Source organism: Myxocyprinus asiaticus, chromosome 10, assembly GCF_019703515.2.
Source record: "Myxocyprinus asiaticus isolate MX2 ecotype Aquarium Trade chromosome 10, UBuf_Myxa_2, whole genome shotgun sequence".
Taxonomy (NCBI): Eukaryota; Metazoa; Chordata; class Actinopteri; order Cypriniformes; family Catostomidae; genus Myxocyprinus; species Myxocyprinus asiaticus.
Genome location: NC_059353.1, coordinates 32,919,148 through 32,932,824, shown reverse-complemented (window position 1 = coordinate 32,932,824; position 13,677 = coordinate 32,919,148). Strand labels below are relative to the sequence as shown.

Genomic DNA, 13,677 nt, shown 5'->3' with positions numbered 1-13,677 from the left:
TGGGGTAAGTGCTTAACGAGCTCAGGCACATTGCTAGCCCACTGACAGATATCAAATCCCCCAGAGCCTAGAATCTTGCGCAACTTGTCCAGTAACCATTGTGCTTTTTGTGCTGTGGGGAGGCTCTGTAGACAGTTGTCTACGTAGAAGCATCATTCTACTGAGACTCTCACATTGTCACCTGGGGCACTGTGCATTACTACATTGCGCTGGAGTGTGAATGATGCGCAGCAGGGGCTGCAGGTAATGTCGAATGGCAGGACTCGCCATTCGTAGACATCAGGAGGGTCGTCTCTGCGCATGTCACGCCATAGGAAGCATAGGAGGGCCCGGTCCTCAGATAGGAGTCGGACCTGGTGAAACATCCCGCAGATGTCCCCGCTTATTGCCACAGCATGCTCTCGGAACAGCAGTAGGACCCCTAGGAGTGAAGGACTCAACATAGGGCCAGGTAAGAGAGAGTCATTAAGGTTCAGACCCTCATATTGGAAGGAACAGTTAAACACTAGGCGGTCCTTACCATTGTGGTGAACCATGTGGTGCAGAATGTACCAATTCTCACCTGAGGCCACATTCTCCGCCTCCCACAGCTTGACGGCTGCCCCGGTATCCTCCAACTTCTTGATCTCTGCCTTGTACACTTACGCCTTGACAGGGATCTGGGCGAGCCATCGCTACATTCCTCGGAGATTAGGCATCACTGCCTCCTTAAGGGCACGGAAGAAAGGGAAGTCTTTCCTGCATAGCAAGGGAGTAGCATAACGAAGTACTCCATCCACCTCCACTCGGGTGATCACTGCTTTCAGGAGGTGAATAGCTTTTTGATCCTCTTTAGATCTGGTAACTTGTTTCTCGCAGTGGTAGGGCAGAACATCAACTTGCCACAGCCTTTCAACATCCTTCCACAACGCAAGATAAGCAGGAGTGTAGGATAGGAAGAAGCAGTTCTGCGGGCCTATCTGACTCTTCACCAGTCTCACAGGTCCTTGCGGAGTCCATCCGAGCCTGGTCTGAATAGCAGCAGGTCCTACAGCTGGGCCTAAGCGGACAGGTGATATAGGCATAATGAGGTGGGTATTTTCAGCTCCAATTAGCAGAAGTGGGCACACTTTCTCAAAGGCTTGCAGTGACAGGTTCCTTAGGTGCTTGTACTTTTCCAGAACACTTTGAGGGTAAGAATGGTCAGCTAGGCCTAAGCGCTCAGCTGTGAAGACAGCAGTGATCTCGAATACATTCTGTGGCTGTATCAGAGGCGAGATATGGAAGGAGACTGAAGAGCCATTGACTATCTGCACATCCTGTTGGATGGTCCGTAGGGCTAAGTTCTCTACCTGTCCACAGACCCCCAGCTCTTTAGGAGCAGGCGATAGAAGAATTGTCCTCTCTGAGGCGTCATCAAGAATGGCATAAGTGTCAAGGGTCTTGCGTTGGTAGCAGAGTAGGACTCTGACAACCTTCAGAAGGACCCGCTTGTCAGTAGCTGGCTTGTATATGTACAACATGTCAGTAGCTGAACTAATTAAGCAAGAACCCTCTTTCGCAGGCTTAGTGTTGACATCATGTAGGATCTGGAGTTGCCGACCTTTACAGAGACTACAGGGTTTCCTAAGGGTGCCATTAGCCGCTTGATGGGTGCGTCCGCAGCGCCAGTAGCGGTGATTCGGCGTAACCCAGTCGGTGATCTGTTGCTTATTAAAGGATTTGAAAGTGGGGCATTGACTAAGATAGTGATCTTCTGAATCACAGTAGGGACAGAAGGCTTTAGGCACCGCTTTGGCAGCCCTTGAACTGACTGAGGGAACTACAGGGCCTGTTGTGGCAGGTGGCTTAACAGGGCTAGTGTCTGCTCCATGAAGAACTGTGGCTGACCATCTAGCAAGGGCTCTGAACCTCCCGTGGTCTGCCTGGGGCTCTGACGTTCGCCACCATTCAGGGATGTGGGCCTCACTGCTCTGGCATGATGACTCATACTGCAGCCATTCTGAGAAATCTAGGAGGTTGTAAACTGCCCCAGGACAGCGGAACATGTGTCACCTGAATTCTGACCACATCTCAGGGGGTAGCTTACTGAGCAGCCTCTCAACCTGTGACCCGCACTTTAACTCAGGTCTGCCCTCAGGACCTAGTGTCTCTAGCATTCCTACAAGGGACCTAACTTGCAGGGTGAATCCATCAAAGGCTACAATATCACCTCCTCGGATATCAGGGGCATCCATTACTTTGGCTGTCCTCCTAAAAGCTAGCTTATATGGCTGTCCAAATCTCTCAGTAAGGGCTGCCATAGTGTCAGTTTAGGGGAAAGGTGAATTGAGATAGAAATCAGCTATCAGCCTTGCCTCATCTAGCCTCAGATGATCCAGCAGGATTTGGTAATAGAAGAGCTCTGTAGTGTCGGGAGTAGGAGGCTCTCTAGGGTGATCTTGAGTCTAGTGAACTCACTCAGGTCCCCTGTACTGAAGTCAGGAATTGTTGGTGTGGGACCACGATATGTGCTCTCTCTCCCCCCAGGATACTGACTAACTGCTGTGTAAGCAGGCACAGGGCTCATAGGCGGCTTTTGGTCATAGCATGACCATTCAGGAGGCAAACGTGTAACCCTAACAGGCTCAGAAGTCAGACCTGCATGATGGCTAGGAGCAGGACCCCAACTACTGTACTCATTAGGTGGCAGACCTCCTCTATGGTAGGAATGGCTGACAGTTTCACTTTTGTAACCCTTAGGCTGGAGGTCACGATGGGTAAGGGGCTTTACAGGTGAGCCTGCCTGTATCTGATCTCTTACTACTTGAATCTCACTGAGCATCTTGCCCAGTAAGTCTAGCACCTGCTTTTGGTGCGGCTCTACAGAGCCTTCAACTAGCTGATTAGGCACATCGTCACTATCTCTCCTGTCTGCAGCCTGTTCTGAGGGAACTATAGGGTTATAGACTGCACTATAGGCAGGATGAGGGACTCTATTAGGTGTGACGGTGGGCACTACTAGATGCGGTGGCCACATGGGGCTAAGTAAGCGAGGCAAAGGCGTTAAGGGTGAATCAACAGGGTAGGATATGCACTGCGTGACTGCTGAGGATTATGTGGGGTAATATGAGCACTCTGTGGAGTGAACCGAGTCTGGTTCCCTTCCCAGGGCCTGTGATAAGGGGAAGACTGAGCTGTCGGAGCTGACTGTGTAGGAACTTGAAACTGTGACAAATCTCCTACACTCTCTCTGTCATAATGAGGCCCTAGGTTGTAGGTAGGTGCAGACCACTCATCCATAATGCTCCAAGAATACTTACTAATAGGGCTGTCGGCTCTGCCCAACAATGAAGGAACTCTCACGACATCATCCAGCAGGCTACCACCTCCTACCTCCTCATCATAAAGTGCCAAAGTCTGACTGATCTTTTTCCACCGTGTGGCCGTGAGCTCATAGTCCTCTAAGTAAGCTGGAGGGCGGACATGCCGCTGAGGCCTCCCTCCATCTGCATATACCCCTTGTGGCTACATATTAGGGCTGATGAATCCTCTTTATCCAGGGGAACGACTGGATCCGGCTCGAAGGACCACAATGTTTGATAGTTTGGAGGAGGAGCAAAGGCAATATACTAAGGAGGTTTCTAATTATCCATTCGCCTCCTGGCGTGTCAGTCAGAACACAGGATAGGATCCAAACAGCCAGGTTCAATTCAAAGGGGGGTTTATTTACATTGAAGAAGCCACACGGCACAGGCACATGACAGGTTGAATATTAAGGTAGTCAGGTTGATATGAGGGTATAGGAGAGTATTTGAATTGGTGTATTTATGCTTGTGTGTGGTTCTACAACAGAAACAGAAAGAAAGAAATAGATTAACATACCATCTCTGTACTGTTATACCTCTAACAAATCACAGGAGATTATGTAATCATCAATAGCAATATACATAACATAACATAGGAATATCAGCTTGTAATGCAATAATGCTTACTACAACACGCTGATGTGGCGTTAATATGTAAACACATAGAAACTGAAACCGAAAGTAAACCGCTGATCGGCAATGAACAACACTTAGGTAAATTACACTTCATTCATACGAACATAACAGATTAATTCTAGTCATCATTAACACAGTGACATGTATAAAGACATAATCTGCAATATTACTGCCTCAGGAGTCAGATATCAGCGAACAAACACATGTGAAACACCGCACAGATGACACTAAGATAATGGGTAACACCAGATCTAAATACACTCAATATCAGCGGATAAACATCACATTAACAGACATGAAAGGATCTGTGGATTAATCAGAACATATATCAGAGAAATAATTACTCACAGTCACTCATGGACGCACACTTTAACACCCACAACAAGTTATCTTAACACATCTCACAGGCATGTCTTTCCTCTGCCTTGCTCCACTGTATCATGGCGGTGATTGAGAGGCACTTTAAGCTCCGCCTTTCCAACACAAACACTGAGCTGAGAGAAAACAATGGAGCACTTGCTAATTTGCAAAAGTATTGTCTGTCCAAAGCTAACTTGTTCACTTAGGCATTAGTGGCAATGGCAGTGCTGTGTCTGGATGTAGGTAAGTCATCCATCGGCATGTCTGTGTGTGACTGAGCAGCTGGAGCTCTTCAGATGACACAAACAGCCTAAAGCACCCAAATATGACAAAAGAGAGAGAAAAAGGGAGAGTGAAGCTGGGCAGTGTCTGGGTCTCGTTTAGTGGATAGTAATGTGATTAGCATTGTTTAGTTTTCACAGCTTCAGCCAGTCCCTCATAAGACTATGGGAAATACTTCTGAGAGAGAGTGAGTGAGTGAGTGAGTGAGTGTGTGTGTGTGTGTCTGTCTGTGTGTGTGTGTGTGTGTGTGTGTGTGTGTGTGTGTGTGTGTGTGTGTGTGTGCGCGTGTGCGTGGATGTGTTTTGTATCTAATCGTGGTGTGCCCTTTGTTTTTGGTCAGCTCTATTCGCTTCCTGTTTTCGGATATGTCAAATATATACATTCACACAAGGGATATACTATACATTGACTGCACATGCACACAAGCAGTGCATGTTAAAAAGTGTTTACGGACGTGGGCAGTGTTTGGAAAACAGTTAATAATGCAATGAGTAGAGGTCCAGTTTACATGTAAAGCACATCTTGGCAATGATTGCGACATCTGGAAATAAACAGAGCGGAGGGCATAATAGATTCAGCTAATTCATTTTTAATAGCACAGTGTGGTTCTTGGAAAAAAAAAATCTATGGCATCCTCAGTCCACAGCAGAACAGGTTTTGTCTTGGCCCTGACTCAAATTATGAACTCGGTTCATCTGTAAGCGTGTTCAGCTTCAGTGTAATTTAAAGAGATATACTTTAAATACTGTTTAAAAACTGATTTATTTCTATATACTGTTGTGCACATTGTTACATGAATGTGACTTTTGAAATTGGAGGTAAATGCACTATAACAGCCCTTTCCTGTTTTTTTTAAAGTAATAAGTAATAGTTAAAACCCATTAAACATTTCTCATTAACCTTCACACAATGTTAAAATAGGAAGCAATGCACGTCTTTTCACCCAATTCAGTCTGGGACGGCCTTAGTTACCTGGCGTATTTACAAAACAATCAGATGGCATCGCTCAGCAATATGGCATTGTCACACCGTGACACCCCGATTACAGATTACTCTTCAGCCATAAATGCTTGTCTCATCCTTTGCACAACGAAAGGCATTTATAACAGTCAATTTGGGTTAATCATACAATCACTGACCTGTGTTTATGACGGCCCATTAATGGGGGGGGGGGGGGGTGAAATTGTCCGAGGCTGTGATGCGCTAGACGAACGGCTGCTTCCTACATGTCTTGTCTGGTTGTAAAAGAGCCAGAGGCGCCCCTGGGGCCCACGCTTAATGGTCTGATCCTCAGCCTGTGTGTTAGGTGCTTCTTCCTGACCTGATAAGTGTTTAATAGATAAAGCCTTATCATTGGTAGTACTGTTCCTTGCTGTCTGCTTTTATAGCATGGGATGAACCACTGCTGAAAACGAGAAAGAAGGAAAAAAAAAGCCCTCCACATAATTTCCAAAATCTATGTGTAAATATTTCTATTTCATAAACAATACACTGATGCATCATCATGTCAGTTAAATACTCAGTGTATAATTATGTATTCAACATATGCAGTAAATCACATTGCTCCATCATTGCATTGTACTTACATGCTATGTACAGCCCCAAACCACCCCAGTCCTTTTTCCCATCCCTCCCTGATTCTCTTTTCACTGTCATTTAATCGTGATGTCTTGTGCGCTCACTAATGCTAAATCTTTTTAATTTATTTTTTTTAATGTAAGAGGGTGCTGGCATGATGATGTAATGTACTGTATTCAGACTTTGGTTCTGGTTTGGTGGAGCTACTCACTGAATGCAATGGTGCCCCTCCTCACTCTTATTTAGATTTCATTACAACCATCATTGACATGAGGCCATCCTTGATGATGTCATGGAAAGATGCTACACGAATTCATGGCACAGTGAGATCAAGTGGGGTTAATCGACTCTCCTTCTCTCTCTGCTTACTTTCCACAGGCATCATTAAGGTAGGCCGTTGGAACCCGTTGCCCATCCATTGCCTGACAGACACTCCAGAGGCAACAGTCGCTGATATGTTGCTGGACGTTTATCACATGGTCACGCTCCGCATCCAGCTACAGAGGTAAGAGCAAAGCCCCAAGGGATCCAGTTCTTAAAAATAAAGGTTTTTCAGAAGTTCTTTGTTCAGGCACAGCAGAGAACCCTCTTCCAACCATTAAATCATGTATAATCATTATAGGTTCTTCATTTCAGTATTTTTGTTTCTGGGTTCTTTAAAGCACCAGTACATATATACATTAGTTTTCTGTAGAACTAGAGAACAAAAAGTTATTTGTGGAACTCAAAAAGGTTCTAATATGGTAAAACCCTTTTTTGTTTCATTTGTTTTTTTGTTTTTTTTACATCATAAAAAAAATAGAGCTACATCATAAACTCTTTTAAATGTTATTGAGAAATATTGAATTCCCTGTCCTCAAACTATGGTAAAATAAAATATTGGTTGACTGTATTATTTACAGTATATTACTCTTTTATGTAAACACTGTGACAAACCTGGCATTCCATTTCTATATATATTATTTCTACACTGTAGGAAGTGTCTGGATAATTCAGGATTTTTTTTGCCTGTCAATGATAGCCTCTAAATGATAGACAGCCTCTAAATTTGTGCATATTAGATGAAGGACTGTTAAGGAAGGCTTGTGGATATGTCAAAAGAGCAGCAGACAGGCCAGGCTAAACTTTTATCAGAACTGCTCAATGAGCTCTTTCATGCCCACTGATTGCAGTTTACCCCTGAATGCTGGAGAGATAAACACAGGCTCCACATGAGAGGATTGATGTAGTCATTGTGTAGTCATGTACCATCTAGATTTGTTTTCTTGGGTTTCCATGGTGATGGTAATGTTGACCTGGCACTGTGCCTGCTGCAGTGTTTATCGATTAGGAATTGAAGATGATTATGGTTGAGTTATGGAGGGACAACTAATGATGATTTTATGGAAACAGCTTTGCCAAGCTGGAGGACCTCCCATCAGAGCAATGGAACCACGCAACAGTGCGCAACGCCCTCAAAGAACTGCTGAAAGAGATGAACCAGAGCACCTTGGCTAAAGAATGTCCACTCTCCCAGGTACAGTTGCAAACCGCTCACAGTAAGGTTTTCTGCTACCAAACACACTTAGATTTGGCCAATTAAATTGTTTTGTAAAACATATACAGTTGTACCACTGGTACAACTATGTGCCAAAGCTAACAACATGTCCTTGCAGATGTTCTTATTCATGAAGTCAGTGCATGCTTAATGTGGCCAAAATCTTCTTGGCTCCATTTCGACCTCTGATTCAAAATTTCCGCAAAAATTCCTTGCATTCATGGGCCATTTCTAAAACCCAGAAATTACTTTAACATGAGAGAGTGTGAGACATAGAGTATGTGTGGGTGTGTGTGTATATGTGGGTGTGTATCCATGATCCTTGCTGTGCTCATTTCCAACCAAATGAGCAATCTTGGAGATTTATGTATCTGCACATGCTGTTTAAGTGGAACTCTGCGTGGGTGTTGATCCTCATATCAATTGTTTGCATATGTGTGCGACTCTTCATTTCTACTTGTGTCACTGTGGCTCAGAGCTTGTCGTGGTATTCGCTATTCGCCTTTCCTGGTTCAGTTTCCGCAATAATGTGTTTTATAGGTCATTCATCATCACAATTTTTTTTTTATGAATTTGACAATGTGCTTATTTCTGTTATCCCACCTCTGTAGTTTTACCCATTTTACCGACCTCTCTCGTTTCTTTGGCTTTTTCCAGAGTATGATCTCCTCTATAGTGAATAGTTCCTACTATGTTAATGTCTCAACTTCAAAGTGTCAAGAGTTTGGTCGCTGGTACAAGAAGTACAAAAAGATTAAAGGTAAGGCTTGAACAACTTATCAGCACTTACAAACAGTGCATTGCTTCCTATATTTTTTCACTCTGACCAACCAAAATACACCTCAAAAGTTTAACATAAGTTTTTCCTCTGTTATTTGGTGTCATCCTGAATTGAGTGTGAAAAGCTTAACTACTAACCTGACACCCGCACAGTAGTCTGGCTAGGAAATAATCTGTTTTTCTAAAATGATGACCCATTTCTGGCATGTGGTAAGGTGTTCAGGGTCATGAAGGATAAAAGTCCTAAGCTCTGTGCTGCATATTATATTGTGCATTATCTCTTAATGACTCCTATTACATGGGATGGGGAAACCCAAGCCTCCTCGTGGCCTAATAAAAACTACCACTCCTTCCACCAGAATGCTGCAGGGGGTCTCCCAGCAGCAGGTCCTACAGAGGGTTGTCCCACAGCTCCGCTATTTAAGCCTTTTAGCATCCAAATGCCTGTGACAATTTTCCTCCTCTCCTTGCCCCTTCAAAAAGCAAAATAATTATACAGCAGGACAGATCAAAGTGGGGGCCAAACCCCAAGTGCAGCGAGAGAGAGAGAGAGCCAAAAGAGAATAAAGAGATCCTCGGCATTCTGACAGAATAAGTGGAGTTGAGTTACACCGAGCCCCCTCCATTAGTTCTGCTCCTTGCCTCCCAGAGTTAAACACTCAGCCTGCATTGCCAGATGTGTGTGCCACTGCCGAGAGACCCCATTGGATGACTCACATATCAGTCATAGGGTTCAGATGAAGTTGTGAAACATTTCTGTTACTAAAAGAATGGTGTTGTTTTAACTGCCAGTGTCAGTGTTAGCATGACTGGGTTAGAGAGTGAATGGATTTGTCACTTACCATGATTCTCAATGTTCCATCTGTCTTTTTCAGGGGATTATTTGTGGCAAGGCCGGGAGAGTTCTGAAATCAAGGGTGAGTATCTACGCTTTGATGTTTCTTTGGGTATAGGGCTGTCTTTGATTTGTCTCTCTTGCTCCCTGAGGGTAGGTAACTTATCTACTCTTTCTAAAACTAGAAGACTAGAGAGTTAGTTCTAGTGCCTCATGTGCTCCTCTTATCTCCATCCCTTCACAGTTGAAAGAGACAGTCTAGCTGATTTCTGTGTATCAGCACAGCGTCCACCGCCTCACTTGGCTGGGCTTGTACAACTTGGTCCATTTAACAGTGCTGGCTCTCTGTTGAAAGGCAGTTCTGGAGAACCTCAGAATTCTGCCCAGTCTCAGCCTCCAACTCAAGGGCAGCCACAAACCCCATCATCTCACGGACAGCTCCATCACAGTCCGCCGCTACGAGCACAGGTGCCTCCTCCACCTCCGCCTGCTGCCCTGCAACCTCTTCTGGCACCAGGGGGACTTCTCTCACCCCAAATCAGCCCACAGCTGGTAAGACAGCAGTTAGCCATGGCTCATCTTATCAACCAGCAGCTGGCCGTCAGCCGCCTGCTGCATCAGCACCCGCAGGCTCTTAACCAGCAGTTTCTCAATCACCCACCTATACCTCGGCCTAGCAAGTCAGGTGGCCCTGGAGAGCCTGGATCCAACCCCTCAGCAGCAGAAGTATCCTTTGATATATACCAGCATGTGCGAGATGAGCTGAAAAGGGCCAGTGTCTCACAGGCAGTGTTTGCTCGAGTTGCCTTCAACCGTACACAGGTACAGTGACACACAGACTGCATGGTGATAAAATGGTACAAATGTTTACAGAATGGCCAAGATTCAATGAGAAACCTTTTCAGATTTTTTTCCAAAATGAAGGAGCCTTTAGGACACTTGGCCAATTTATCTGACTCCATATACTGTATCAAGACCAAGTCAAGGTTCATATAAATAAAGGATTAAACAAGTTAATTTGGCATTGAACCAAATACAGGTACATAAATAAAGTGTTAGAGCAGAGAGTTCTGTTGAAAGTTTCAGGTATGTGGGCTGCTGGTTTGAGCATGCCAGCTTGATTTCTCTAGTCTCCAAGCTGGATCCAGAGGTTGGATACTCTCTCATACACCCTCTCAGCAGCAAATGCATCTGGTGAACTGAGTCATTGCAGGCCTAAATTATGCCTAATTACAGACAACATAGTGTTCAGCTTAAAAGTGAGTGGAGGCTTACCTGTACATGGTGCAGGTGAAGTACAATTGACATTAGTTGTGTAACTGCATGGATGTTTTGCAAAAAATGGGCTTTCCTAATAGTAATGGCTCTGCCTGTTTATGTGTGAACACCAGGGCCTGTTGTCGGAGATCTTGCGGAAAGAGGAGGACCCACGCTCAGCCTCTCAGTCCTTGCTGGTTAATCTCAAAGCTATGCAGAACTTTCTCAATTTACCTGAGAGCGAGAGGGACCGCATTTACCAGGAAGAGCGAGAACGCAGCATGAACCCTCCTGTTGGTCTGCCCCCAAGCACAAACCCCAGTCCTGGGGGCCCCCGCCTCTCTCAGGTACCCCACTTTTCCACCGATCACCAGGTTCAGCCCAGCACGTTTCCTTCTTCCTTTGTAGTGCCTCTGTGTTTGTATGTTTGTATAGTTGGGCATAGAAATACCTGAAAGCTTGTGTTATGTCTGTTTCTGAATTGTTTATCTCTACGCATGTGAGATTGCTTTTGTTTTTGTCTAGATTAATGTGATCTGTTTACTTGTCTTGTTTGTCTTACAAAAATGCAAGATCTTGGTTTAGTAAGTCAAATAAAACCAAGATCAAATCTGTACTTCCTATGATACTTTGACAGCTTTAGTTAAAGTATCTAACAGATTGTTATGCCAGCATGCTAGTATTATGTAAAAAATGTAGCATATTTTCATAAGATTTTAATACTTTATTGATGTTTTGACAAAAACATTGTGGATTTATTACTAAAACTACACTTTATAGGTCAAAATAGCTCAAATCTGTGTCAGTGAACATTATTTGCTAACCTCACATCATACCACCCAATGCAGAAAGTGTGGGAGCGCAGTATTGATGAACAGTTAACCCCTGATGCATGGGCATCTATTTGGAAGAATAAGACCAAAATCACAAACTTGGTAAGGATTACATCCACACGCTGCATTTCCTCTTAGAAAGTACCTCATTCCGAGACCTCTGAGATCTGTTCTACATGTAGTGATCATTTTGCAAATAAATGCATAGGCGAAGGTCATATTTATGATTATAGATTTTTAAATAGATATTTATAAATAAAGATTTCTAACCATATATAATAAGAATGTTTGTAAGAGATTACTGGGTTAGTACCCATTAAAATTTTGGTCCTCAACTTCTTGTCCTTAATCCTCTAAAGTGTGACAAAAGTAGGATAGCACGGCTCTGCTCTTGTCAAGGCATGTTTATATTAAATGACCTGGAACATGGTGCGTGGACTTTCTAGAATGCTTGTATGAGCCAAATGAATGGACGTGCTTTCATCCCCAAGACCGTTGTCAATGAAACCATGTAAATAATAAAATCCTTCTGATACGAGAACAAAGTTCTCATTCTTCAGTCTTGAGGGAATGTGGTTGTGTATTATCATTACTATTATGTCTGTATATGTTTATCTCATGATCGTTTCTACTGGGAAATGTGAGATTACATGCCTGTGCCTGCAGGATGACTTCAAACGCTGCATGAGAAAGCATAGCACTCTAAAATCAATACACCATACATCAAACATGTACTACAAAGAATTTAGAGGAAGCCCTAATGACTTAGATGCTAAAATCTCAAGACATTGCAGGTACAATAAGGGATCTGAAATAAAATTTATGTATCTCAAATTGTGCTATCTCTGAAAATTCTAAATATTTATCTCATCAAAAAAAATTTCTGTTTCCTTAACTTCACATTTGACTGCTGGACCCTAACAGTCCAAGGCTTCTGGTCCTAACCCTGACCTTCCCCTGAAACTGGAGTCACTGGTTAACATCACTTCAGGCATCTATGATGAAATCCAGCAGGAGATGAAACGGGCAAAAGTGTCTCAGGCATTGTTTGCCAAGGTTGCAGCCAACAAGAGCCAAGTAAGAATTGTTACAATAACTGTTAAACCAGATTTAGTCTTCATATAGCTTATAAACCTGACACTTCTCCACCCTTTCATGTAACATAATGCTAAAGGTAAACTTTGCACTCAACTGAATATATACGATCCTACAAGAACTTAAAAGACTGCCGATGGTTCCTCCAATAAAAAGGAAAAGGTTTTTGCAGCACTTTAAATTTTGAAGTTTCACAATATAATATTTGAGGAACATGTCGTTTTTTTTTTTTTTTTTTTTTACTGTAATTTCTTTTTTTCTTTCTTTTTTTTTTTTCAGGAAATGCTAAGATTTTACTTAGCATAAATGTTCCTTCCTCAGCCAGTGTAGTGGAAGTAATGGTGTCTGTCTATGCAGGCGTTTATATCTTATCCTGGCACGTCTCTGCAGCTGATAAACAACAACAGTAGAAATCATGAAAAATGCCTTTCATTTATTCATCCTAGATGCTGCCAAAGAATCTTTCTCCCTGTCTTTATTAATCTCTCTCTGCCTTTCCATGAGTCATAGCTTATGCCGTGATACAGATTTGCATCAGTACATCAACTGGATTTGTCCATTGTATTTCCAGCGCCACAGAGATAGATAAAGTTCCACATACTTTCGATATTTACACTTGCTCCAAAACAGCTTTATAAAGAATGCAAAAGATTATGATTAGATCTATAAAAGGATACGTCATAGCAGAGCTATAGTCAGTGTTTTTGAAGCTTTGAAAAACAAGTATACAATCATAGTGGCAGTTATAAAGGACACATCACATTGGAGGAATCTTCAGAATTTCGTAGTCTTTGGTATGTTCTTCCCAGGTTTTAATGACTGCATGTACTCGAGATTGCATGTACCCCACAAGATTGTGTAAACACTGATCATCCATGTTATCCCAGCATGATTTTGAGAATGTTTGCGAGAATCTTCTGTACAAAGGTGTTAACATGGTCAATGTCAAATTTGCTTTGAGACCTAGAAATAGTGCAGAATCTGAAATATATTGTTCTTCATTTTACATCATAACTTTGTTTTGTTTAAAAATGTTCACAATTCTAAAGCATTCTGTTTATACGGTTTAAATACAAATCTGTAGGAAATATATATGGGTGGTAAATTTTCTCAACACTCCTGCCAGATGAATGACAGGAATGGCAAAAAGTTAATTTT

General features: G+C 43.0%; 1 protein-coding gene across 1 annotated transcript in view; it reads left to right on the top strand.

Annotated features, from left to right (window-relative positions):
• Positions 1-13,677, top strand: part of LOC127447478 (DNA-binding protein SATB2-like) — a 64,846-nt gene that overhangs the window by 36,451 nt on the left and 14,718 nt on the right. The window contains exons 4-11 of the mRNA XM_051709380.1: positions 6,561-6,687; positions 7,575-7,698; positions 8,377-8,479; positions 9,375-9,416; positions 9,579-10,156; positions 10,726-10,938; positions 11,440-11,526; positions 12,349-12,501. Coding sequence (XP_051565340.1) covers positions 6,561-6,687; positions 7,575-7,698; positions 8,377-8,479; positions 9,375-9,416; positions 9,579-10,156; positions 10,726-10,938; positions 11,440-11,526; positions 12,349-12,501 — 1,427 coding nt within the window. The remainder of the gene's footprint in view (positions 1-6,560; positions 6,688-7,574; positions 7,699-8,376; positions 8,480-9,374; positions 9,417-9,578; positions 10,157-10,725; positions 10,939-11,439; positions 11,527-12,348; positions 12,502-13,677) is intronic.